The 27,920-nt window shown below is 49.5% G+C and overlaps 1 protein-coding gene across 1 annotated transcript; it reads left to right on the top strand.

The window, feature by feature from the left end:
• Nucleotides 1-308: 308 nt before the first annotated feature.
• On the top strand, nucleotides 309-27,920 carry si:ch211-113g11.6 (uncharacterized protein LOC559008 homolog). The gene is made up of 14 exons (XM_067975892.1): nucleotides 309-476; nucleotides 949-1,088; nucleotides 1,544-1,606; nucleotides 4,877-4,975; nucleotides 5,122-5,233; nucleotides 7,261-7,368; nucleotides 8,403-8,542; nucleotides 9,130-9,311; nucleotides 13,624-13,735; nucleotides 16,458-16,647; nucleotides 19,942-20,057; nucleotides 21,587-21,759; nucleotides 23,631-23,686; nucleotides 27,082-27,920. Exons 1-14 carry the CDS (start codon nucleotides 389-391, stop codon nucleotides 27,408-27,410), a joined length of 1,908 nt encoding a protein of 635 aa, XP_067831993.1. The 5' UTR covers nucleotides 309-388; the 3' UTR covers nucleotides 27,411-27,920.

The raw sequence follows: 27,920 nt of genomic DNA, 5'->3' as shown, positions 1-27,920 counted from the left end.
ACATAGTATAAAATAATGTAACAAAACATAAAGTACTCTAATCAGCTTTCCCAGCATGGACTGGGGAGAGTATGAACTTGGCACCTTCCCAGTCTGGAGGGCTCTAGCTTAAACACTAAAGCCATTGCAGGGAGGAGATTTGCAGCACTGGGTAGTTCTTTTTTTCTCCCTTGCCTGTGTCATAGGGACCCCACCCTAGGCAAGAGGAAAAAAAAATGCGGTGCAGCCCAGCCGCTAACATCTTTAGGCTGCGTTCCGTAACCGCAGACGTAGAGACACGTCGCCAGGGGGTGAGTGAGAAAGGGAGAGAGAGGGACCTCGGCGCATCCGCTTCCACGTAAAGAGAAGCAGAGAAGGAGGAGATCGGGAGAGGAGATAAGGCTCCGAGATGCTGAACGCACAGCTTTTGGTGCTGGCTCACCTCCTGCTCCTGGGGTCAGCAGAAAGGATTCCCAGACTGAAATTTACGCTGAAAGGTACATTTCAAAGTAGAATTTATAATGCCAGATGTTCCAGATGTTTTTTTTATCCCTGCAAAAAAAAAAAATCTTGTATGTATTGATAACATTGTTTTAAGTTCACCCGTCTCCCTAATAATCCTCCTTAGCTCTGCTGGTTAACTGGATGTAATATTTTAATTCATAATGATCCCTTTTTCCTGTCCTGGGATCTTGCTCTGCCGCAAGCTGCAATGCAGCAATTCCGAACCCAATGCGACAAAATTGCACCCCTCCCTCCCAGATGGAGAGAGGGGGGAAATCTCGTTCATAGTTAATCGCTACTGCGGTTGGGAGAGCTTTATAGATCCCGGGGAGATCGGAGAGGCAGAAGGGAACTGTTGCTGTTTGTAAATGTATATTTTTTTTGCAGAGATGCGTTTGACGATGCAGAGGGAGAGAGGGAGGGAGTGAGGTGCAGATCGTTTACCATTTCTATCCTCTTCTCCAGATCTGCCCCGTGTGGAGTTTGAGACTCTGGAAAAGCACACGGTGCAATTCCACGACGAAAGATCGGAGACACTCTACATCGGAGCGACGGGGACTGTACTGCTCGTGTCCTTCACCGAATTCAATGCCTCTCATACACTGGTACTGACTGGCCCTCGTGTTGCCTTTTTGTACTTTGCACTGGGAGATCTAGGGGGTTGACAGCAGAGGGGGCGGGGTTGTGGGTTCAGGTGAGGGCGCAATGTGTACGTTTGGCACTGGGTGACACTCGGTGGGTTCGTGGGCTGACAGCCGAGTTGGTATTGGGTTGTGAAAATAACCTGTGTTTTAAAAAATATGGAAAATAGAAAGATCTTCAATGATGCAGGGACTTCCTTTTGGTGGTGGTGGTGGTGGTGGTGGGGGGGATCTCTCCATCCGGCCCCACTTCATCTAAAGAGGGAAGATGTCCCCCACTAGGATGGGAGAAATAGCAAGATGGAGATCAGTATTGAGTGCTTCTAACTGCATTGGGTTAGGAGAGGATCCACCACAAGAGGGAAGATTGAAACAAGTGCTGTAAGTGAAATATTTAATCTAAAATTTGTTTCAATCAGATCCCTTTATCTCTGGATGACAACGCAAGGGAGAGCTGTAAGAGCAGAGGGCCCCTGACCCAGGTAAGACAGGGGGATGGCATCTGCAACCCAGCTCTACAAATGAATGCTAGATGTTAAACATTCAGAATCTGTTGCTAGTTTTACGCTGCTGCACCCATTCAAAAAAACACCGTCACTGGGCGTTTGCGGGGTCACCGTCACTGGGCGTTTGCGGGGTCACCGTCACTGGGCGTTTGCGGGGTCACCGTCACTGGGCGTTTGCGGGGTCACCGTCACTGGGCGTTTACGGGGTCACCGTCACTGGGCGTTTGCGGGGTCACCGTCACTGGGCGTTTGCGGGGTCACCGTCACTGGGCGTTTGCGGAGTCACCGTCACTGGGCGTTTGCGGGGTCACCGTCACTGGGCGTTTGCGGGGTCACCGTCACTGGGCGTTTGCGGGGTCACCGTCACTGGGCGTTTGCGGGGTCACCGTCACTGGGCGTTTGCGGAGTCACCGTCACTGGGCGTTTGCGGGGTCACCATCACTGGGCGTTTGCGGGGTCACCGGCGCCGGGCGTTTGCGGGGTCACCGGCGCCGGGCGTTTGCGGGGTCACCGTCACTGGGCGCTGCGGGGTCACCGTCACTGCACGTTACGGGGTCACCGCCACTGGGCGTTACGGGGTCACCGCCACTGGGCGTTACGGGGTCACCGCCACTGCACGTTACGGGGTCACCGTCACTGCACGTCACTGCACGTTACGGGGTCACCGCCACTGGACGTTACGGGGTCACCGTCACTGCACGTTACGGGGTCACCGCCACTGGACGTTACGGGGTCACCGTCACTGCACGTCACTGCACGTTACGGGGTCACCGTCACTGGACGTTACGGGGTCACCGTCACTGGGCGTTACGGGGTCACCGTCACTGGGCGTTACGGGGTCACCGCCACTGCACGTTACGGGGTCACCGCCACTGCACGTCACTGCACGTTACGGGGTCACCGCCACTGGACGTTACGGGGTCACCGTCACTGCGCGTTACGGGGTCACCGTCACTGGGCGTTACGGGGTCACCGTCACTGCGCGTTACGGGGTCACCGCCACTGGACGTTACGGGGTCACCGTCACTGCGCGTTACGGGGTCACCGTCACTGCGCGTTACGGGGTCACCGCCACTGCGCGTTACTGCACGTTACGGGGTCACCGCCACTGGACGTTACGGGGTCACCGCCACTGGACGTTGGAGGGTCACCGTCACTGGACGTTACGGGGTCACCGCCACTGGACGTTGGAGGGTCACCGTCACTGGGCGTTACGGGGTCACCGCCACTGCGCGTTACGGGGTCACCGTCACTGGGCGTTACGGGGTCACCGCCACTGCGCGTTACTGCACGTTACGGGGTCACCGCCACTGGACGTTACGGGGTCACCGTCACTGGACGTTGGAGGGTCACCGTCACTGGGCGTTGGAGGGTCACCGCCACTGGACGTTACGGGGTCACCGCCACTGGACGTTGGAGGGTCACCGTCACTGGACGTTACGGGGTCACCGCCACTGGACGTTGGAGGGTCACCGTCACTGGGCGTTACGGGGTCACCGCCACTGCGCGTTACGGGGTCACCGTCACTGGGCGTTACGGGGTCACCGCCACTGCGCGTTACTGCACGTTACGGGGTCACCGCCACTGGACGTTACGGGGTCACCGTCACTGGACGTTGGAGGGTCACCGTCACTGGGCGTTGGAGGGTCACCGTCACTGCACGTTACGGGGTCACCGCCACTGGACGTTACGGGGTCACCGCCACTGGACGTTGGAGGGTCACCGTCACTGGACGTTACGGGGTCACCGCCACTGGACGTTGGAGGGTCACCGTCACTGGGCGTTACGGGGCATCAGGCCCCATCCATAAAGCACTGCTGTAGGGAATATTGATACATTAACCGAGCGGATATCTGGTTGGAGATTGCGATGCTGCTATTAGTGTAGTTGCAATTGTTTCTGATTCACAGGGTTCCACCTGTTCCACACTGCACACAGGAGCAGGATGAGGCCATTCAGCCCCTCCAGCCTGTCCCGCCATTCTGCTAGATCATGGCTGATCTGTACCTCCATTACTCAGTGTGTTCCAGGTTTGATCCCGTGAACACACTGATAACTGACGTTAATCACTCACCCTAATTGCGCATCGTTAGACGTTTGGCTGCTCCTGTATAGAATTACGTAGAATCTACAGCACAGAAACAGGCCATTCGGCCCAACTGCCCTCTGCCGGTGTTTATGCTGCACGTGAGCCTCCCATTCTAATTACCTCTTCCCACCCAGCCCCTGTATCCCTCTATTCCTTTCTCCCTCATGTATGCATCAAGCCTCCCCTTAAATGTAGCAGTGCTATATGCTTCAACCACTCCATGTGATAGCGAGTTCCACATTCTCAGCACTCTCTGGGTAAAGAAATTCCTCCTCAATTCTTTAATTGATCTGTCAGTGAGTATCTTATACCTTGTACCCGGACTCGCCCACAATTGGAAACAGTGTCTCCACAATCCCACCCTATCGAACCCCCTTCATAATCTTAAAGGCCCCTATCAGGTCTCCTCTCAGTCTTCTCTTTTCCAGAGAAAAGAGCCCCAGCCTGTTCAATCTTTCCTGATAGTTGAATCCTCTCAATTCTGGTAATATTCTTTTAAATATTTTCTGCACTTTCTCTAGTGCCTCTATATCCTTTTTTGTAATATGGAGACAAGATCTGTGCACAATATTCCAAGAGTGGTCTGATTTAACATTACCTCCCTGCTTTTCTTTCTATTCCTCTAGAAATGAACCCCAGTACATTGTTTACACTTCTATATGGCCTTATCAGATCTTATCTTAGGTGACAATGGGTAGCATGCTCTCGCCTGAGTCAGAGTTTGAGCCCCACTCTAGAGACTTGAGTACAGACTGTAGGTTAACACTCCTGTGCAGTACTGAGGGAACGCTGCACTGTCGGCAGTGCCGTCTTTTGGATGAGGCGCCAAACCGAGGCCCTGTCAGCCCTCTCGGTTAACAACGAAAATTCAACGTGAAAATCACATTCCCAACAAACACTGAAGGCAGCCGTGCTAGTTTAGCATCAAAAGCTGGAATGAGTAAGTTGAAACAACTCTAAGAGGTTTAACTAAATTGATAGCCTGCTCCTGGTGAGGCCTTGGGTCCCTGGAACAGCCTGGGACTCAATTTATGAGTAAGCAGCTTGCTCAATTCCTAGAACATTTTGCCCGCGGGCACTGCCAGTGTAGATGAACTGGTTCTTATTAAGGCCGTCAACCTTGATTGTAACGCTCAGCTTTTGCTCCCCTGCTACAGGACTTCTGTGAGAATGTGATCACAGTGATAGAGAGAATCAATGGCAGCACGCTTATCGTCTGTGGAACCCACGCTGGAAATCCCACATGCTGGTTTTTGGTAAAAGCTTTTGTTACTTTGTAAAGTTAAAACTAACCCGTTTAGTCAGTCGTAGTAACGATTAGTCCCTGTTTAACGAGCAGGGTCACTGCCAGCCCGTGATTGTCCCAAAGCGAATCTACATGACTTCTATCTGCCTCTTTCAGCGTAATAACGGAACACAGCTGGCAAGTGACAACGAGGGACATGGGGTCACGCAGGATGGGAAAGGAATCTCACCCCCATCACCAATTCAACGTCCTATCACCATCGCAGTTGGTCAGTATGAAAGCGAAAGGAGGTTTCAGGACTTTTTCTTTGGGTGAATGCACCACCTGGTACGGCACTGAGCCCTGCAGAGCACGAGGGTCTCCCGTTCAGTCTCTGAGCTGATCTCAGCCAGGGCAGGGGAAGGTGCCAAAATTCTCACTGCTCCCGGAGGAGGGAAGGGAAATCAGTCACTTTCCTCTCCCTGGTCACCATCCAGTGATGCAATGATTGAAAGTACATGTGTCTGCTTGTTGAGTGAAGACGGGGTCTGACTTGGCTGTGATGCCCACAAAGCTGAATAGCAACTCAGTGTGGGGGCTCACACAAGAAGAATCGTAGCAAAGAGCAGCTAATGGAAAATGTACTCTAGCGAGTTGGGTACATTTTCCATTGGTTGCTCTTTGAGGATGGGGCCCCTTCCTCAAATATATGCTCCCAAATATACTGGTACCTATTGTGTTTGATGTTTATCAGTGCTTCACTGTTACTGAGCAGGAAAATTGGAACACTCTACACAATGTGAATGAATGGGAAGGGGTTTAGGTCCTTTGAGATTCCATACGATGGGAGTGAATGGGAAGGGGTTTGGTCCATTGGGATTCTATACAATGGGAGTGAATGGGAAGGGTTTGGTCCATTGGGATTCTGTACAGTGGGAGTGAATGGGAAGGGGTTTGGTCCATTGGGATTCTATACAATGGGAGTGAATGGGAAGGGTTTTGGTTCATTGGGATTCTATACAATGGGAGTGAATGGGAAGGGTTTTGGTTCATTGGGATTCTATACAATGGGAGTGAATGGGAAGGGTTTTGGTTCATTGGGATTCTGTACAGTGGGAGTGAATGGGAAGGGTTTGGTCCATTGGGATTCGGTACAGTGGGAGTGAATGGGAAGGGGTTGAGTTCATTGGGATTCTGTACAATGGGAGTGAATGGGAAGGGATTTGGTCCATTGGGATTCTATACAATGGGAGTGAATGGGAAGGGATTTGGTCCATTGGGATTCTATACAATGGGAGTGAATGGGAAGGGATTTGGTCCATTGGGATTCTATACAATGGGAGTGAATGGGAAGGGGTTTGGTCCATTGGGTTTCTGTACAATGGGAGTGAATGGGAAGGGATTTGGTCCATTGGGATTCTATACAATGGGAGTGAATGGGAAGGGGTTTGGTCCATTGGGATTCTATACAATGGGAGTGAATGGGAAGGGGTTTGGTCCATTGGGATTCTGTACAATGGGAGTGAATGGGAAGGGATTTGGTCCATTGGGATTCTATACAATGGGAGTGAATGGGAAGGGGTTTGGTCCATTGGGATTCGGTACAGTGGGAGTGAATGGGAAGGGGTTGAGTTCATTGGGATTCTGTACAATGGGAGTGAATGGGAAGGGATTTGGTCCATTGGGATTCTATACAATGGGAGTGAATGGGAAGGGATTTGGTCCATTGGGATTCTATACAATGGGAGTGAATGGGAAGGGATTTGGTCCATTGGGATTCTATACAATGGGAGTGAATGGGAAGGGGTTTGGTCCATTGGGTTTCTGTACAATGCGAGTGAATGGGAAGGGGTTTGGTCCATTGGGATTCCGTACAGTGGGAGTGAATGGGAAGGGGTTTGGTCCATTGGGATTGTGTACAATGGGAGTGAATGGGAAGGGATTTGGTCCATTGGGATTCTATACAATGGGAGTGAATGGGAAGGGGTTTGGTCCATTGGGTTTCTGTACAATGCGAGTGAATGGGAAGGGGTTGGGTCCAATGGGTTTCTGTACAATGGGAGCGAATGGGAAGGGGTTGGGTCCAATGGGTTTCTGTATATGGCTGAGTGCCATTGCGACGTGTCCCTGTGCCGACAGTGTGTCTGCGCACTGATGCAACCTACCCATGCGCTGATGCCTCTGCGCGCCAATCCCACGTGCGCCAATACGATAGGCTGCCTATTTTCCATCGCTAATGAACTGAACGACAGTGGAGACCCAGCTGGATTTAGCGACAAACATTATTCAATTTTACTTCACCTCTCTCGGCTACAGAGGGAAATCTGTACTCAGCGATTACCAGCACCGGCCAGAGCAGTGGTGGGATTCAGCGCAGTTACGGAAGGATAAAGCACATGAAGACCGAGGACAAATGGCTTCAGAGTAAGTATCACCCAGACTCAAACAGACTCCAGAGACACCGCAATGGTGCAGTGAGTAAATGTGCTGTCCTCGACTGATCTGCTGTGTTGTTCCCAACATTTCCCCAAAAGAGACCGGAGTGAAAAATTGATTTTGAGGAGGGGAGGAGCACGGTGCCAGCTGTAGCTCTCTCGCCTCGGAGTCAGAAGATTGAGGGTTCAAGAGACTTGAGCACAAAATCCAGACTGACACTCCCAGTGCAGTACTGAGGGAGTGCTGCCCCCTCAGAGGCGCTGTCTTTCAGATGAGACATTAAACCAAGGCCCCGTCTGCCCTCTCAGGTGGATGTAAAAGATCGCAATGCACTATTTTGAAGAAGTGCAGGGGGAGTTCTCCCCAGTGTTCTGGCCAATATTTATCCCGTGTAAAAAAACAGATGATCTGGTCATTTATCTCATTGCTGTTTGTGGGTGCTTGCTGTGCGCAAAATTGGCTGCCTCATTTCCTTTATTACAACAGTGACTATGCTTCAGAAAAGTACTTAATTGACTGTAAAGCGCTTTGGGGTGTCCTGAGGTCATGAAAGGTGCAAGTTCCTTCTTTTAATGTGGTACAAAGCAGGAAGTTCCCAAACTCCAAACCTCCCACCCTCTGTACTGAGCTAGCTGATATCACCTCGGGCATTAGCTGGGCTGTGATAACTAGCACAAGGCAGAAGCTAATGGGTTTAATACCCTGGGAAATAGATTTTTTTTTTATAAGCTGGAAAGTGGGGCAGGTAGAGACAATCGCCATTAATTTCCACCGAGGTTTCCCGATCCACTGCCATTACTGTGGCAGAAGATCCGCGGAAACCCTGGAGAAATTGTGGAAACGGTTTTTTATAGATTTGACCAGTGACCTTAAGATTAAAGAAAAAAACGAGTCTGCACCAGAACATCAACCTGTCTTTTCAAATGCTGTATTTCCAGTACTTTTTGTTAATAAGTAATTCCCATGCTCAATCAGCAGCCTCAACTGTGGTTTCAATAAGGTTCTTATATCTTCCAAATTAGATCCAACGTTTGTGGGTTCAGCTTGGATTAAAGGGAAGGACAGCAGCAAGGATGAAATTTACTTTTTCTTCAGTGAGACTGAAGACAGTGTTGGTTTGGACGGGGAGCCCTACAAGTCCCGGATTGGGCGTGTGTGTAAGGTAAGGCAGACCCAGCTCAGAATTAAAACCAGTTCTCAACTAGGGCCTTTATTAAGACCTCCATCAACTCAGCTCGGGACTCTGTCCATTACAAACTCGGGCAACTCAGCTAAGGCCTCTGCCAATGTTATCTAGATGCAATTCAAAAGGGGAAGTGAAGTCAAGACATAATTTCCTCCAGGGCAGCCAACTGTGGTGAAGTCTAGAGGATAGATGGGGAACAAGGAACCAGTGTCAAAGGAACAATGGTTGGGAGTGAGGATATAGGGCTGAGGAACACCACTGAGGCAGGGTAAGTCGAGGCCATAATGGTAAACAGAAGGATTATCAAATTGATTTGAAGGGGCTCAAGCAGCCAGCGATGCCTGGGAAGAACCTGAAATTGGAAGTGTGGGTAAATTACAGTTTGTTTATAGTTTAGCAGACGAGCTGACCACTCTAGGCCTTGAAGGATAATTCCTTTCAAAAGCTGTTTCCCCTCTCGCTTTCTCCACCAACCCCACCCCCAACGCCCTTCCATCTTCCCAACAGATTGGTCATGACTTGAATACGACTAACTCCATTTACCTTCTGTTGGGTTTTTCCAGGTTGATGAGGCAGGATCAAAGACTGCTCTTCAAGACTCGTGGACAACCTTCTTGAAGGCTCGACTAATCTGTGGCTTCCCAACTGAATCGAGGCATTTCAACAAGATCGAAGATGCTTTTGTCCTCCTTGTGGACGATGACACAAAGAACAGTGTCGTGTATGGAATCTTCTCCAGCTTGTGGTGAGTGGAAACTCTCCAGGGGAAGAAAGGAGTTTGCAGGGTTTAGGCATTGTGGACCCATTCCGTGCTTTGTGATTGACTATCCACTCTGTTAGCCTTAGTCAACTCCATTCAATTATTGTGACAGATGCAGCCACCCATCTTTTTTAAAAAATTCATTTTTGGGACATGGGCGTCACTGGCGAGGCCGGCATTTATTGCCCATCCCTAGTTGCCCCTTGAGAAGGTGGTGGTGAGCCGCCTTCTTGAACCGCTGCAGTCCGTGTGGTGAAGGTTCTCCCACAGTGCTGTTAGGAAGGGAGTTCCAGGATTTTGACCCAGCCACGATGAAGGAACGGCCGATATATGTCCAAGTCGGGATGGTGTGTGACTCGGAGGGGAACGTGCAGGTGGTGGTGTTCCCAAGTGCCTGCTGCCCTTGTTCTTCTAGGCGGTGAAGGTCGCAGGTTTGGGAGGTGTTGTCGAAAGTTACTTCGAAGTGCAGCTGCAATATAAGCTATTTTGTGCACAGTGAGATCCCACAAACAGCAATGACGCGAATGGCCATTTAACCAATTTTATCCCGGTCTGGCCGACATTCCTTCTTCAGCCGACATTGCCAAATTCCCTGCGGCTCTTCAAATAGTGACATGGGATCTATCTGAATCACTGGAACAGGCAGATGGGACCGTGAGTTAACATCTCATCTGAAGGATGGCACCTCTGACAGTGCAGCAACCCCTCACTGGAGTGCCAGCCTAGATAATGTGCTCAAGTGAGATTTGAATGCACTACCTTCTGACTCAGCAGTGAGAGTGCTACCAACTGAGTTACACAGACAGAGGAATGTGAGCTAAGAGCAGGTGCCTGATGAAGATGGTGTCGCAAACAGAAGACACAATATATCCGAGCTCTGCCCATTTACTCACTCCAGACACGCACTGTGTGTGCCATCACCTCCAGTGCCTGTATTGCTCTGTAATTAACAACCCACTCATGAAATTGCATTCTCAGAAACTGCTCAATACGAAGCAGTTTCCTGTGCAGGTCATACGGTCCCATTCCAGATTTCTTTACACCACAGTGGAGATGTCTTGGTACTAATTTTGAAGCCTCCATGAGGGTTTAGACCAGGGCTGTCCAAACGGTGGTCCATGAGCCACATTTGGCCCCCCAAGTCCCAGCATTCCAGCCCATGAAAGCCCAGGTAACTTTTGGTGATTAGATTTCTTACTCGCTGGTTTGTCCTCTTTGAATTTTGTGGGCCTGGAAGGCTGTTCTGAGCACTGTTGCCTCATAGTCGGGCAAATCATGAGTCAGAACACCAAGATCTGTTAGCATCTTAGGTGTTCATTTAAGGAGTTATTTTACAACTTTCAAAACAAATATATTCCACTGAGGAAAAAAGGGTGTAAAAGAAATGACAGCCATCCGTGGCTAAGTAAAGAAATTAAGGATAGTATCCGACTAAAAACAAGGACATATATGGTAGCCAAACTTAGTGGGAGGATAGAAGATTGGGAAGTCTTCAAAAGACAGCAAAAAGTAACTAAAGGATTGATTAAGAAAGGGAAGATAGATTATGAAAATAAATTAGCAAAAAATATAAAAACAGATAGCAAGAGATTCTATAGTTATATAAAAAGAAAAAGGGTGGCTAAGGCAAACGTAGGTCCCTTAGAGGATGAGACCGGGAAATTAATGGTGGGAAACATGGAGATGGCAAAAAATGCTGAACAAATATTTTGTTTCAGTCTTTACGGTAGAGGACACTAAGAACATCCCAACACTGGACAAACAGGGGGCTCTAGGGGGGGAGGAGCTAAATACGATTTAAATCACTAAGGAATTGGTACTCAGTAAATTAATGGGACTCAAGGCGGATAAATCCCCTGGACCTGATGGCTTACATCCTAGGGTCTTGAGGGAAGTGGCAGTAGGGATTGTGGATGCTTTGGTAATAATTTTCCAAAATTCTCTAGACTCGGCAAAGGTCCCGGCAGATTGGAAAACTGCTAATGTAACACCCTTATTTAAAAAGGGTAGTAGGCAGAAGGCTGGAAATTATAGACCAGTTAGCCTAACATCTGTGGTGGGTAAAATTTTGGAGTCTATTATTAAGGAGACAGTAGCAGAACATTTGGATAAACATAATTTAATAGGACAAAGTCAGCATGGCTTTATGAAGGGGAAGTCATGTCTGACAAATTTGCTTGAGTTCTTTGAGGACATAACGTACAGGGTGGATAAAGGGGAACCAGTGGACGTAGTGTATTTAGACTTCCAGAAGGCATTCGACAAGGTGCCACATAAAAGATTATTGCTCAAGATAAAGAAGCACTGGATTGGGGGTAATATTCTGGCATGGGTGGAGGATTGGTTATCTAACAGGAAGCAGAGAGTTGGGATAAATGGTTCATTCTCGGACTGGCAACCAGTAGCCAGTGGTGTTCCGCAGGGGTCGGTGCTGGGTCCCCAACTCTTTAAAATCTATATTAACGATTTGGAGGAGGGGATCGAGTGTAACGTATCAAAGTTTGCAGATGATACAAAGATGGGAGGGAAAGTAGAGAGTGAGGAGGACATAAAAAACCTGCAGGGGGATATAGACAGGCTGGGTGAGTGGGCGGAGATTTGACAGATGCAATACAATATTGGAAAATGTGAGGTTATGCACTTTGGCAGGAAAAATCAGAGAGCAAGTTATTATCTTGATGGCAAGAGACTGGAAAGTACTGCAGTACAAAGGGATCTGGGGGTCCTAGTGCAAGAAAATCAAAAAGTTAGTATGCAGGTGCAGCAGGTGATCAAGAAGGCCAACGGAATGTTGGCGTTTATTGCTAGGGGGATAGAATATAAAAACAGGGAGGTATTGCTGCAGTTATATAAGGTATTGGTGAGACCGCACCTGGAATACTGCATACAGTTTTGGTCTCCATACTTAAGAAAAGACATACTTGCTCTCGAGGCAGTACAAAGAAGGTTCACTCGGTTAATCCCGGGGATGAGGGGGCGGACATATGAGGAGAGGTTGAGTAGATTGGGACTCTACTCATTGGAGTTCAGAAGAATGAGAGGCGATCTTATTGAAACATATAAGATTGTGAAGGGGCTTGATCGGGTGGATGCGGTGAGGATGTTCCCAAGGATGGGTGAAACTAGAACTAGGGGGCATAATCTTAGAATAAGGGGCTGCTCCTTCAAAACTGAGATGAGGGGAAACTTCTTCACTCAGAGGGTGGTAGGTCTGTGGAATTTGCTGCCCCAGGAAGCTGTGGAAGCTACATCATTGAATAAATTCAAAGCAGAAATAGACAGTTTCCTAGAAGTGAAGGGAATTAGGGGTTACAGGGAGCGGGCAGGAAATTGGACATGAATTTAGATTTGAGGTTAGGATCAGATCAGCCATGATCTTATTAAATGGCGGAGCAGGCTCGAAGGGCCGGTTGGCCTACTCCTGCTCCTATTTCTTATGTTCTTATGTTTATCAGCAGTTTGAGATCGATGCGAATGAATAGGACCGTAGATTTATACTCATAGCGTAAATTCACTGCTTCCATGAGGATTTGCGTTTGAAGGGAGTGTGGGTTGGAGGTGGGTGGAGCACTGAATTCTCTGACCCATGAGCAAAGCCCCCCCGCTGGGAGTGCGAGATTGGTGATTATACCCTTTTAGGTTGCCCGTGAGACTCCATGGCTTGAACCATGTGTTGTGGGCTCACAGGTGAGAGGAATGTAGATGAGCATGAGAACGAAAGACGGGAGCCCCAAGCTCCTTCTCTATACTTTGAATAAAAACACACCCTTTGGACTGCTTCAGAAAGACTGGTACCAGGAACAACCTGTTACACACCGTAATAAACAAGGAGATGCAACAAGGTGAAATGGATCGGGGAAGAGGGTGTTGTGGGTGACAGATTACCAGCTGATGTCGGAGCAGGGCACGAAGAGTAGACTGTGCCAGCCGGGACACGGGCAGAATATGGATGAAGGCGGCAAAACCCACTGGTAGAATCATGGTTTGCTGTTCCCTGTGTGGAGAGTTTCTGATCTTGGAGCGCACACAGGGCAGGGTTCACAGCTGGTTCCAAGTGGAGGCCAAGCTCTCCAGGGCGATGAACCGGGTGCATCTGCAGTGGCTGCATTGGGCCTAATATGCATGGTGCCCAGTGTTGCAGTGCATGAGCTGAAAACCAAAGTTGGTTATCCAAGAGACCCTTCAGTTGAAGGATGAAAAGGGGATAGGACGTGGTGCCTGATACAAACAGAAAGTGTGGCACTGTGGGACAGTAGGCAGTCTCGGAATTGACTTGCTGATATTCTGTTTTCTCTAGGAACTCCACTGCAGTCTGCGCCTATTCACAAGGGGACATAGACCGGGCATTTAAAACCTCCAAACTGAAGGGTTTCACTGGCAACCTGGCGGGGAATCAGAGGCCAGGAACGGTACGAGAGTGTTTTGTATGAATTGAGTTTGTCCTAGCTCTCCCGTGGCTCAGCTCGAGAATCGGCAACTGAACTGATCTCGAAGTTCAACTTCCAGTCTCCGTCGAGTGAGATGATCTTTGCTAGGGAGATGGTCAGTATCTCGGGGAGGGGGAAGGGAGGAGGAAACCAGTCAGGGTTCCTGCTTCTCATCCCTATCCAGTGACCCCTGCTGGAAAGTTCACGTGTGTTGTATGAAGACAGGGTGAGGCTCAGCTGCAATATCCCCTCCGCAGTCAAACAACACACACTGGATTACAGTATGGAGAGGGGCCGGGGGTTTATATATAGAATAACAGAGACCCGGGAGTGAGTTACAGGCTGGAATCTAATCAACGGGTTCGGGGGAGTTAATATACAGAATGACGGATGCCCAGGAGTGAGTTACAGACTGGAATCTAATCAAGGGGTTCGGGGGGGTTTATATATAGAATGACGGATGCCCGGGAGTGAGTTACAGGCTGGAATCTAATCGAGGGGTTCGGGGGGTTTATATATAGAAAAACAGATACCCGGGAGTGAGTTACAGGCTGGGATCTAATCGAGGGGTTCGGGGGGTTTATATATAGAATGACGGATGCCCGGGAGTGAGTTACAGACTGGAATCTAATCAAGGGGTTCGGGGGGGTTTATATATAGAATAACAGAGACCCGAGAGTGAGTTACAGGCTGGGATCTAATCGAGGGGTTCGGGGGGTTTATATATAGAATGACGGATGCCCGGGAGTGAGTTACAGACTGGAATCTAATCGAGGGGTTCGGGGGAGTTAATATATAGAATAACAGAGACCCGGGAGTGAGTTACAGACTGGAATCTAATCGAGGAGTTCCGATGATCCAACTTGCGGCCAGATAGAAAATATATTCTTAATGGAAAAAGTAAAACTGCCTGGGATGGTGATCAGGAAACCCGTGTTATTATCTCCCTTGCTTTATAGAAGCTGGTTTGGATTGTAGTAAAAGTTCAGTTACAGTTGAGAAACGGGTGGAGTTTTGCATAAGAACATCTGTGTTATACAGCAGATAAATGATTCAGTTTTGTATTCAAATGCAGTTATTTTGAGGTTAGAAACGTGGTAAAAAAATCACGTCTAGTATTGCCCGTCTGTCACACGTCAGACATCACACACGGTCTAATGCAAATTTCATTTGTCACATCATTTTTTTTTTTCAAAGTACAAACAAAGGCAGCCATCTGCATTGTACATGACATTCTCCAGGAACAGAAAATACCAGAGCCACAATATCTGCAGGCTCTTAACCAGCATTCCCACAAAGTCAGGGTACTGATCCCCAGCCAAAATAGCAATTAGCCTTTGAAGTCGCCCAGTGTTCACTTATCAATTAGACTTTGTAGGCTTAAAGAAACAGGTTCAACTTAGCAGCAAGATGATACATACGGTGTAACGCTCCCGTCCTCATCATCCAAATTACCACGAGCAACACCACAGCCCTGCTGGTATATTGTAACACATTTATAAACTTTACACATGCATCCATTTCCTGTTCAGCAGCTAGCATTTCCCGTCTCACAATTCTAGGCAAATTTCTGACACTGATTAGCTCATATGGAAATGTCTTCAACAATTTTTTTTTAAAAAAAGGTAATGTACAAATAAACTCCACTACCAACAAATACCTAATTGACAAGGGAGCCAGAATGTCTGATTTCAGATAAACTGATTTACCTCACCCCGTGCCAGTCCCTCACCAAACAATTAAACTCTGATTGTGGAAGACCCTTTACTTAACAAAAAACAGATTTTTGTGGCCTTAAGAGCCAGGTAGCTCTATATTTGCAGCAGATTAAAACATTGTGCATCATGTGGTACCGTTCCTGTCCATGTGAAGCAGTGTATCATCCAGCTTACCATGGGAAATGCATGGGGCATCCACTAGTTTTCTAAAAATGTAATAGTGAACTACAATTTTCAGTTGGTGGTGAAACCTTGACTAATGTTTTGTGTCGTGCTGCAGGAGACACCATTGCACTCCATTGCTTTCCTATATTCATATTTTATTTTATACTATTTATGAACACTTGGGCAGGAACTGACCAGCTGGTCCATCAAGCCTGCCCCACATTCATGATGCCTGGACATCGTGACGACACCACACACCCCCACCTCCCCCACTTTCGCTCTGCAACCATGTAAGCTTCTGGGAAAGGCAAAAGAGAAAAACCCAGGGCCATAAGGGGAAAAAGTACCCTGGTAAATTCCTCTCCGACCTCCTCAGATGCTCAAAACCAGTCCAGGAGATCACATGGACCAGGTGTTACCTGTAAAGCCACTAACCTTCCAGATGATGCGATCTCTGTCCCAGTCAAGGATGGGTCCAGCTCCCTCTTTAAGGTGTGCAGAGTCAGCACCCACCAGCAACACATTCCAGAGGCTCACTACTCTCTGGGAACAGGAGAACTGCCTAATACCCAGTCTATTCCCACTCTTGTGTAGTTTAAGCTCGTGTTCCCTGGTCCTCCCCAATCTGTCAAACTGAAATAATCTATAAATATGTGTGCTTAAACTAGGATGTTTTAAGTTTAATTACAAGCAAAATTTTATTTTCATGCACAGGGACCACATATAGAATAACTGATATTTGGGAGGTGGGATCAAAACCAGGAACGGGGGACAGTCTCGTATGTTTCATAAATTCTACTGATCTGTTTCCATTCTCTCAGTGCACCACCAGCAACGTGCATAAAAATGTTCTGACAGCGATCAGGAACCACCCAGAGATTGAGGACCCCATCTACCCTATCAAGAGGCACCCTCTCTATGTCATGAAGCACAGCAGCTACACCAGGATCACTGCTGACAGAGTCAAGGGTGTCAGCCAGAACTTCTATCATGTCTTGTTCCTTGGCACGGGTATGTTACATGCTATGTCATTAGTAAACAGGCAGTGACTTGCACCAGGTGGGACTGGGATACATATACTAACCTGCACCAGGTGGGACTGGGGTACATACACTAACCTGCACCAGGTGGGACTGGGGTACATACACTAACCTGCACCAGGTGGGACTGGGGTACATACACTAACCTGCACCAGGTGGGACTGGGGTACATACACTAACCTGCACCAGGTGGGACTGGGGTACATACACTAACCTGCACCAGGTGGGACTGGGATACATACACTAACCTGCACCAGGTGGGACTGGGGTATATACACTAACCTGCACCAGGTGGGACTGGGGTACATACACCAACCTGCACCAGGTGGGACTGGGGTACATACACTAACCTGCACCAGGTGGGACTGGGATGTATACACTAACCTGCACCAGGTGGGACTGGGATGTATACACTAACCTGCACCAGGTGGGACTGGGATATATACACTAACCTGCACCAGGTGGGACTGGGATACATACACTAACCTGCACCAGGTGGGACTGGGGTACATACACTAACCTGCACCAGGTGGGACTGGGGTACATACACTAACCTGCACCAGGTGGGACTGGGGTACATACACTAACCTGCACCAGGTGGGACTGGGGTGCATACACTAACCTGCACCAGGTGGGACTGGGGTGCATACACTAACCTGCACCAGGTGGGACTGGGATACATACACTAACCTGCACCAGGTGGGACTGGGATACATACACTAACCTGCACCAGGTGGGACTGGGATACATACACTAACCTGCACCAGGTGGGACTGGGGTACATACACCAACCTGCACCAGGTGGGACTGGGGTACATACACTAACCTGCACCAGGTGGGACTGGGGTACATACACTAACCTGCACCAGGTGGGACTGGGGTATATACACTAACCTGCACCAGGTGGGACTGGGATACATACACTAACCTGCACCAGGTGGGACTGGGATATATACACTAACCTGCACCAGGTGGGACTGGGGTACATACACTAACCTGCACCAGGTGGGACTGGGGTATATACACTAACCTGCACCAGGTGGGACTGGGATACATACACTAACCTGCACCAGGTGGGACTGGGGTATATACACTAACCTGCACCAGGTGGGACTGGGATATATACACTAACCTGCACCAGGTGGGACGGGGGTGTATACACTAACCTGCACCAGGTGGGACTGGGGTACATACACTAACCTGCACCAGGTGGGATGGGGGTATATACACTAACCTGCACCAGGTGGGACGGGGGTGTATACACTAACCTGCACCAGGTGGGACTGAGGTATATACACTAACCTGCACCAGGTGGGACTGGGTTATATACACTAACCTGCACCAGGTGGGACTGGGATACATACACTAACCTGCACCAGGTGGGACTGGGGTATATACACTAACCTGCACCAGGTGGGACTGGGGTATATACACTAACCTGCACCAGGTGGGACGGGGGTGTATACACTAACCTGCACCAGGTGGGACTGGGATACATACACTAACCTGCACCAGGTGGGACGGGGGTGTATACACTAACCTGCACCAGGTGGGACTGGGGTACATACACTAACCTGCACCAGGTGGGACTGGGGTATATACACTAACCTGCACCAGGTGGGACTGGGGTACATACACTAACCTGCACCAGGTGGGACTGGGGTATATACACTAACCTGCACCAGGTGGGACTGGGGTATATACACTAACCTGCACCAGGTGGGACTGGGATACATACACTAACCTGCACCAGGTGGGACTGGGATACATACACTAACCTGCACCAGGTGGGACTGGGATACATACACTAACCTGCACCAGGTGGGACTGGGGTACATACACTAACCTGCACCAGGTGGGACTGGGATACATACACTAACCTGCACCAGGTGGGACTGGGGTACATACACTAACCTGCACCAGGTGGGACTGGGATACATACACTAACCTGCACCAGGTGGGACTGGGGTACATACACTAACCTGCACCAGGTGGGACTGGGATACATACACTAACCTGCACCAGGTGGGACTGGGATACATACACTAACCTGCACCAGGTGGGACTGGGGTACATACACTAACCTGCACCAGGTGGGACTGGGGTACATACACTAACCTGCACCAGGTGGGACTGGGATATATACACTAACCTGCACCAGGTGGGACTGGGGTACATGCACTAACCTGCACCAGGTGGGACTGGGGTGTATACACTAACCAGCACCAGGTGGGACTGTGGCACATACACTAACCTGCACCAGGTGGGACTGGGGCACATACACTAACCTGCACCAGGTGGGACTGGGATATATACACTAACCTGCACCAGGTGGGACTGGGATATATACACTAACCTGCACCAGGTGGGACTGGGGCACATACACTAACCTGCACCAGGTGGGACTGGGGTATATGCACTAACCTGCACCAGGTGGGACTGGGATACATACACTAACCTGCACCAGGTGGGACTGGGGTACATACACTAACCTGCACCAGGTGGGACTGGGATGTATACACTAATTGTGCCAGGTGGGACTGGGATACATACACTAACCTGCACCAGGTGGGACTGGGATGTATACACTAACCTGCACCAGGTGGGACTGGGGTACATACACTAACCTGCACCAGGTGGGACTGGGGTACATACACTAACCTGCACCAGGTGGGACTGGGGCACATACACTAACCTGCACCAGGTGGGACTGGGATATATACACTAACCTGCACCAGGTGGGACTGGGATATATACACTAACCTGCACCAGGTGGGACTGGGGTATATACACTAACCTGCACCAGGTGGGACTGGGATGTATACACTCACCTGCACCAGGTGGAACTGGGATACATACACTAACCTGCACCAGGTGGGACTGGGGTATATACACTAACCTGCACCAGGTAGGACTGGGGTATATACACTAACCTGCACCAGGTGGGACTGGGATACATACACTAACCTGCACCAGGTGGGACTGGGATACATACACTAACCTGCACCAGGTGGGACTGGGGTATATACACTAACCTGCACCAGGTGGGACTGGGGTACATACACTAACCTGCACCAGGTGGGACTGAGGTATATACACTAATTGTGCCAGGTGGGACCAGGCTACAAGTTCTGTGGTTGGGTGCCTTTACTGTAGGTTGGATTTAGGCTCTATGGGTCAGATATGTAGTTGGCATATATTCTGTGGGTGTGGTAAATGTGTGTGTATGTTTTTAATTGTTATTTGTTTCGATTTATTTTTAAAGGAAACGGGAAGATCCATAAAGTTCTTCACAGCAATGGGAAATCCTTCATCATTTCTGAGCTCAGCCCCTTTCAGACCGAAGCTCCCATCTCCGCCATGACTCTGGACTCTGGAACGGTAATATTCAGATAAGCAGCATGTCACCCGATTCCCTGATGCATAGCGGGGTGAGAGTGCAATGTGGCACTGAGCCATACAGACCAGGCGGTGCTGAATTAAGTCATCTCAGCTGGGACAGGAACTGGGATGCCACATTCAACCTCAGCATCCCTGGGAAGGACAGGAGAAAAAAAAAATCAGGACTCCTGTTTCTGATTGCGAGCCAGGGACTCCTGCAGGAAAGGGAACGTGTGTGTGTGTGTGTGTGTGTACACATCAAATGAGCGCAGGATCGGGCTCAGCCGTGATGCCTTTCATGGTCTGACGCCCTGCCAACTCACTGTCCAGATTCACGTGTGAAAAATGCCCACTTGGGTGACCTACGGAAAGGGAACCTGTGGAACACGTGCCCAGCATGAGACAGCTCCTTCAGGAGAGATGGGGACGGGCAAATTGGAGAATAATCTCTTGTATTATTAAAATAAACTTGTGTACGTGCACGCTCCCCGTCCAACTTCCTGTTCTCATGATTTTTGGTCACCCTTTTACGTCGACCTTTAACACTGAAGCTGCAACCCTCCGAGATCTCTGTGCTCCTCCAACTCTGGCCTCTCGCGCATCCCCTACTCTCTTTGCCTCTTTCAGCTGCCTAGACCCTAAGCTGTGGAATTCCCTCTCTAAACCTCTCCACCTCTCTCCTCCTTTAAGACGCTCCTTAAAACCTACCTCTTTGATCAAGCTTTTGGTCACCTGTCCTAATATCTCCTTATATGGCTATGTGTCAAATTTTGTTGGATAATCACTCCTGTTAAACGCCTTGAGACATTTTACTGTGTTAAAGGTGCTGTATAAATGCAAGTTGTTGTTAGGAATGAGGTTAGAATGCTAATCTTGCATGTAAACAGTTGACTGTAACGATGTAGTTCCAGGATCTGGACAATAGTGGCGTTGTGGGGAAAGTTTCTGAAGTCACTTTTCTGGACGGGCACCCCTCCTGTACCTTACCATCACAGTTTTTCATGTGTGAGCCTAGATAGTGCCAGCAAGCTATTCACCCACAGGAGTATCAGAGCTGAACCCTATCCTGTCATCACCCGTGCAATTTCCAGTCAGAGTCACGAGATGGAGATCGGGAACTGGGACTTAAGCTGATTTACGCACCCCCTCCACTGAGGCCACCTACTGCTCCCCCAGTTGGGATCAGTCCAGACTGGGAATCAAGACTCTGGTCTTCCTGTTCTGTGTGGTTCAGTACCACAATGGGGGGTGCATTTACCCATCAAGTTATTGGGGAGGTGGGATGCATCACACAGCTTGTATTGGATTCACTTGAGATACAGCTCCTTCTACATGAAACCACATGCAGTAACATCACATAGCAACATTAGGGACACTGAACTCCATTTGCCATAGTTTTGCCCACTCAGGCAATCCATCCATGTCCCTTTGCAACCATACTGGTCACAGAATGTGCAATTGGTGCCAGCACATTGTACACAGCACACAAAGTGCTTACTCTGACTGATTTGTTGACTGATTCCTTTCAGGGCCACCTATTTGTTGGGACCCCACTGGAGACGGTTCGTCTACCACTAGCAAACTGTGAGGGGTACGGAAACACCTGTAAGCAGTGTGTCGCTGCCAGAGACCCGTACTGTGGATGGGATACAGCCAAAGAGAAGTGTGCGTCCATTCCTCGGGAGCTGAATGTTAGTGACAGGTAGGGCCTCAATTTACAGACCTCATTTCCAGACTGCCTTTGACCAACCTCATTTGACAGCTTTCATTGTCCTCCGTCTCTCCCTTGTTCAACTGTTCAATCGTTCTCTGCCTCTCGTATTTGTTCTGTCCGTGTGTCGCTCGAAGGAAAAGGACTATGCTTAGTGCTGTTGTCTCCTTGGTGGATAAATCCTAGGTCAGAAAACCAAGATCTTTTAGTATTAGCAGTTTGAGAGATATATACAGATTAATGGGAGCATGATCTTCAACTTTACTTGTGTCCCCAAAGCTCCACGTTATGCACCTTACAAGAAGCCCATGAAGGTGAAAAGCTTCAACATTATTGTTGTCCCTGCCCTGAGCGTGTTTGATGGGACAGTGTAGAGGGAGCTTTACTCTGTATCTAACCCGTGCTGGACTTGCTCTGGGAGTGTTTGATGGGACAGTGTAGAGGGAGCTTTACTCTGTATCTAACCCTGTACCTGCCCTGGGAGTGTTTGATGGGACAGTGCAGAGGGAGCTTTACTCTGTATCTAACCCTGTACCTGCCCTGGGAGTGTTTGATGGGACAGTGAAGAGGGAGCTTTACTCTGTATCTAACCCTGTACTTGCTCTGGGAGTGTTTGATGGGACAGTGTAGAGGGAGCTTTACTCTGTATCTAACCCTGTACCTGCTCTGGGAGTGTTTGATGGGACAGTGAAGAGGGAGCTTTACTCTGTATCTAACCCGTGCTGTACCTGCCCTGGGAGTGTTTGATGGGACAGTGTAGAGGGAGCTTTACTCTGTATCTAACCCGTGCTTTACCTGCCCTGGGAGTGTTTGACGGGACAGTGTAGAGGGAGCTTTACTCTGTATCTAACCCGTGCTGTACCTGCCCTGGGAGTGTTTGATGGGACAGTGTAGAGGGAGCTTTACTCTGTATCTAACCCGTGCTGTACCTGCCCTGGGAGTGTTTGATGGGACAGTGTAGAGGGAGCTTTATTCTGTATCTAACCCGTGCTGTACCTGCCCTGGGAGTGTTTGATGGGACAGTGTAGAGGGAGCTTTACTCTGTATCTAACCCGTGCTGTACCTGCCCTGGGAGTGTTTGATGGGACAGTGTAGAGGGAGCTTTACTCTGTATCTAACCCTGTACCTGCTCTGGGAGTGTTTGATGGGACAGTGAAGAGGGAGCTTTACTCTGTATCTAACCCGTGCTGTACCTGCCCTGGGAGTGTTTGATGGGACAGTGTAGAGGGAGCTTTACTCTGTATCTAACCCGTGCTTTACCTGCCCTGGGAGTGTTTGACGGGACAGTGTAGAGGGAGCTTTACTCTGTATCTAACCCGTGCTGTACCTGCCCTGGGAGTGTTTGATGGGACAGTGTAGAGGGAGCTTTACTCTGTATCTAACCCGTGCTGTACCTGCCCTGGGAGTGTTTGATGGGACAGTGTAGAGGGAGCTTTATTCTGTATCTAACCCGTGCTGTACCTGCCCTGGGAGTGTTTGATGGGACAGTGTAGAGGGAGCTTTACTCTGTATCTAACCCGTGCTGTACCTGCCCTGGGAGTGTTTGATGGGACAGTGTAGAGGGAGCTTTACTCTGTATCTAACCCGTGCTGTACCTGCCCTGGGAGTGTTTGATGCTGACAGTGAGGGCCTGAAATGAAAAAGTGTTCCATTGTCTTTGACACCTCTCACCTCAACGTGTACAGAACTTACTCCCCCACAAAAAAAATGACAAATTTAAATAATAAGCCCAACCTTCTGATTTCATTTCTTATTGTTGATGGCTTGTAACACAATGTGCTTTACAAATAACTGTGTCCTGATTGTATTACAGGACTGAGCGTGTTACGGGGCATTCACTGAGTGTTTTATTCCCATTGCAGTGAGATCCTCCAGAATGTTGAGCAGCTCAATGTCTCCATTTGTGACGGCGCATCAGGTAATCCCTGCTTCAGTTTCAGAGACGGACCCTGGCTACCCAGCTTACATCAGCTCAGTGCGCATGGCTGACGGTTTCTCCCCTTTCCAACTGCTTCCCCCTCTCGAAGCTGCCGACTCTTGCTGCCTTACAGTGCCGCAGGCACCTCACCCAGGGGCCATGTTTCAGGTGTGCACTTAGGCCATGAGTTTGCACAGGCTATTCAACTGTGAAGGGCATTACAACCAAGCCCGATCCTGTCTTTACACACCTGCCCTTTCCAGTTGGACAGTGATCCACAGATGAGCCCTGGCTGATTTTTCTCCCTCCCAAACCCAGGGGTCATTTGTTCCCACCAAACTGCTGCTCCAGCTGAGATTGGCTGGGTATTCTGCGGCGAGTGACTCACCTCCTGACTCCCCAAAGCCTCTCCATCACCTACAAGGCACAAGTCAGGAGTGTGATGGAATACTCTCCACTTGCCTGGATGAGTGCAGCTCCAACAACACTCAAGCAGCTCGACACCATCCAGGACAAAGCAGCCCATTGATCGGCACCCCATCCACCACCCTAAACATCCACTCCCTCTCCCACCGGCGCACTGTGGCTGCAGTGTGCACCATCCACAGGATGCACTGCTGCGACTCGCAAAGGCTTCTTCGACAGCACCTCCCAAACCCGCGACCTCTACCACCTACAAGGACAAGGGCAGCAGGTGCACGGGAACAACACCACCTCCAAGCTTCCCTCCGAGTGACACACATCCCGCATATATCGGCCATTCCTTCAACGTCGCTGGGTCAAAATCCTGGAACTCCCGACCTAACTGTACCTTCACCACACGGACTGCAGAGGTTCAAGGCGGCGGCTCACCGCCACCTTCTCAAGGGGCAACTAGGGGATGGGCAATAAATGCCGACCTTGCCAGCGACGCCCACAGCCAAAGAATGAATTTTTAAAAAGCTAACCAAACGCAGACCAGGCAAGGAACTGGGGATCTTCCTGTTCTGTTTGTCTAAGTACCAGAGCAGGCGGTGCAGCTGAGTGGTGCTTTGACATGTTTCAGTGCAGTTTTCTAATTCAGAGCTTCTGAGCCTTTACAGAAATGGGCAGAAAATGAATTGTGCAGATGTTCCACAGGACAAGGAGCAGGGGAAACTAACAGCTCCAGTCTGTTCTCGAAGGGATTGAAAGGTTTGCAAGGAGGAGCAGGTTAGACTGGCTTTGTACTTCGGGACCCAAGTTGAAATTCAGTCCAGAATACCTGAAGGGAAAAAATTTGCAGGGCCATGGGGAAAGAGCCTGGGTTGGGGAGGGAGTGGGACTAATTGGATAGCTCTACCAAAGAGCCAGCACAGGCATGATGGGCCAAATGGCCTCTTTCTGTGCTGTATCATTCTATGATTCTATGAATGATCCGATGAAGGTCTCTTTCTGCTGAAAGTAAGGGTCCAACGTGAAACGAGTTTGGGGTCGTCTACACCCAGATCTAACTGGCCCCGAAGCGCAGACTGTCCATAATTTAGCACTACATTGCCAATCCAACTCGAGGTTACAGGATGGATGGTGTGGGAAATGGAAAAGAAAATGTCTCACTGGTGCAGTAGAGGGTGCTTTTGTAAGGTTGTGACTGAGGTACATTGTTGGGACAGTGTAGAGGGAGTGCTGTACCTGCCCTGGGAGTGTTTGATGGGACAGTGTAGAGGGAGCTTTATTCTGTATCTAACCCTGTACCTGCCCTGGGAGTGTTTGATGGGAGAGTGTAGAGGGAGCTTTACTCTGTATCTAACCAGTGCTGTACCTGCCCTGGGAGTGTTTGATGGGACAGTGTAGAGGGAGCTTTACTCTGTATCTAACCAGTGCTGTACCTGCCCTGGGAGTGTTTGATGGGAGAGTGTAGAGGGAGCTTTACTCTGTATCTAACCCTGTACCTGCCCTGGGAGTGTTTGATGGGACAGTGTAGAGGGAGCTTTACTCTGTATCTAACCAGTGCTGTACCTGCCCTGGGAGTGTTTGATGGGACGGTGTAGGGGGAGCTTTACTCTGTATCTAACCAGTGCTGTACCTGCCCTGGGAGTGTTTGATGGGACAGTGTAGAGGGAGCTTTACTCTGTATCTAACCCGTGCTGTACCTGCCCTGGGAGTGTTTGATGGGACAGTGTAGAGGGAGCTTTACTCTGTATCTAACCCGTGCTGTACCTGCCCTGGGAGTGTTTGATGGGACAGTGTAGAGGGAGCTTTACTCTGTATCTAACCCGTGCTGTACCTGCCCTGGGAGTGTTTGATGGGACAGTGTAGAGGGAGCTTTACTCTGTATCTAACCCGTGCTGTACCTGCCCTGGGAGTGTTTGATGGGACAGTGTAGAGGGAGCTTTACTCTGTATCTAACCCTGTACCTGCCCTGGGAGTGTTTGATGGGACAGTGTAGAGGGAGCTTTACTCTGTATCTAACCCTGTACCTGCCCTGGGAGTGTTTGATGGGACAGTGTAGAGGGAGCTTTACTCTGTATCTAACCCTGTACCTGGCCTGGGAGTGTTTGATGGGACAGTGTAGAGGGAGCTTTACTCTGTATCTAACCCGTGCTGTACCTGCCCTGGGAGTGTTTGATGGGACAGTGTAGAGGGAGCTTTACTCTGCAACTAACCCGTGCTGTACCTGCCCTGGGAGTGTTTGATGGGACAGTGTAGAGGGAGCTTTACTCTGCAACTAACCCGTGCTGTACCTGCCCTGGGAGTGTTTGATGGGACAGTGTAGAGGGAGCTTTACTCTGTATCTAACCCTGTACCTGCCCTGGGAGTGTTTGATGGGACAGTGTAGAGGGAGCTTTACTCTGCAACTAACCCGTGCTGTACCTGCCCTGGGAGTGTTTGATGGGACAGTGTAGAGGGAGCTTTACTCTGTATCTAACCCGTGCTGTACCTGCCCTGGGAGTGTTTGATGGGACAGTGTAGAGGGAGCTTTACTCTGCAACTAACCCGTGCTGTACCTGCCCTGGGAGTGTTTGATGGGACAGTGTAGAGGGAGCTTTACTCTGCAACTAACCCGTGTTGTACTGCCCTGGGAGTGTTTGATGGGACAGTGTAGAGGGAGCTTTACTCTGTATCTAACCCGTGTTGTACTGCCCTGGGAGTGTTTGATGGGACAGTGTAGAGGGAGCTTTACTCTGCAACTAACCCGTGTTGTACTGACCTGGGTCTACTTGATGCTAACAGTGAGTGCAACAATTGGTGAAATATTCAATTCCCCGCCCCTCCCAATAGAGGTGGAATATTCCTTTCCTTATTTGCGTGTATAGCTTCCCCTGTCGGGGCAATGTTATATGAAGTGGTGGTTGACGGGGTGGAGGGAGGGGGGAAGGGAACCTAATCGAATGAGTAGGAAAGAATTTCAATGAATTTCTCTGTTCCCCCCACAGATGTCGAGGTGTTTGGCGAGCAGCCAAAAGAGTTGACCATCAATTCAGGTGCCTACCTCTACTTGCCGTGCCCGGTGAAGTCGTACCATGCCGTCTACACGTGGAGCTACAACCAGAAGGATCAGTTTGCCTGCACCATCAAGGATGGCTCCTGCCCGCTGATATTTAACGGGGAGGTCCCGATGAGCGAGGGGCTTTTCAAGTGCACCGCCAGCGAGGACGGTCTGAAGGAAGAACTGGCCGCCTACAAAGTCACGTTGAACGACGGAAACACGCTGGAGCACGGGGTGGTAGTTTTCGGTCTTGCTGCTATTTTCTCCCTGATGTAGGGAGAAAGTCAGGGGGCGGATGCACGCATAGAGTCAGAGAATTTCATACTGAATGTAAACTCTCTCCCACTGGAAAAAGGAAGCTGGCATCTTATCTTGAAAGGTGATTTATTTATGAATCGATCACAGTCTCTCCAACTCAATTAGCCAATCAAACCTCCCAACCTGCCCCCCCCTCTTTGCCCACCCAAACACCCATCTACACTCTCCCAACGGTGACTGGCCAGAGCTCTGTGAAGTGCAGCCGAACTCCGGCTCTCGATCAGTGAAGGATTACAGGTCTATAGGAGCGGCTCACCCTGTTTCAGTGAATTCGGGTAATTAGGATCCCGCCTTCGTTGGTCGGTCTGATGCTGAACCTTTGTTAGTGCCGGGGAGAGGGGCAGGTGCCTGGTGATTTCAATCTGAAATGAGTTTGTGGCACGCTCCATCCAATTGCTAATGGGGTGGCTCCACAGAACTACCTCTAACCTGGCACTAAGTTGGAGTGTTCACTCAGACACTACGGGG

The sequence above is a fragment of the Heptranchias perlo genome, chromosome 44 (assembly GCF_035084215.1).
Source record: "Heptranchias perlo isolate sHepPer1 chromosome 44, sHepPer1.hap1, whole genome shotgun sequence".
Taxonomy (NCBI): Eukaryota; Metazoa; Chordata; class Chondrichthyes; order Hexanchiformes; family Hexanchidae; genus Heptranchias; species Heptranchias perlo.
Note: the sequence above shows the minus strand (reverse complement) of the source record. Positions and strands in the feature narration are given on the sequence as shown.

Coding starts and splice junctions, on each gene's coding strand:
- si:ch211-113g11.6 (XM_067975892.1), top strand. CDS start 389: ATGCTGAACGCACAGCTTTTGGTGCTGGCTCACCTCCTGCTCCTGGGG. Junction 20,058..21,586: donor TGACTCTGGACTCTGGAACG/GTAATATTCAGA, acceptor GATTCCTTTCAG/GGCCACCTATTTGTTGGGAC. Junction 21,760..23,630: donor GAGCTGAATGTTAGTGACAG/GTAGGGCCTCAA, acceptor TTCCCATTGCAG/TGAGATCCTCCAGAATGTTG.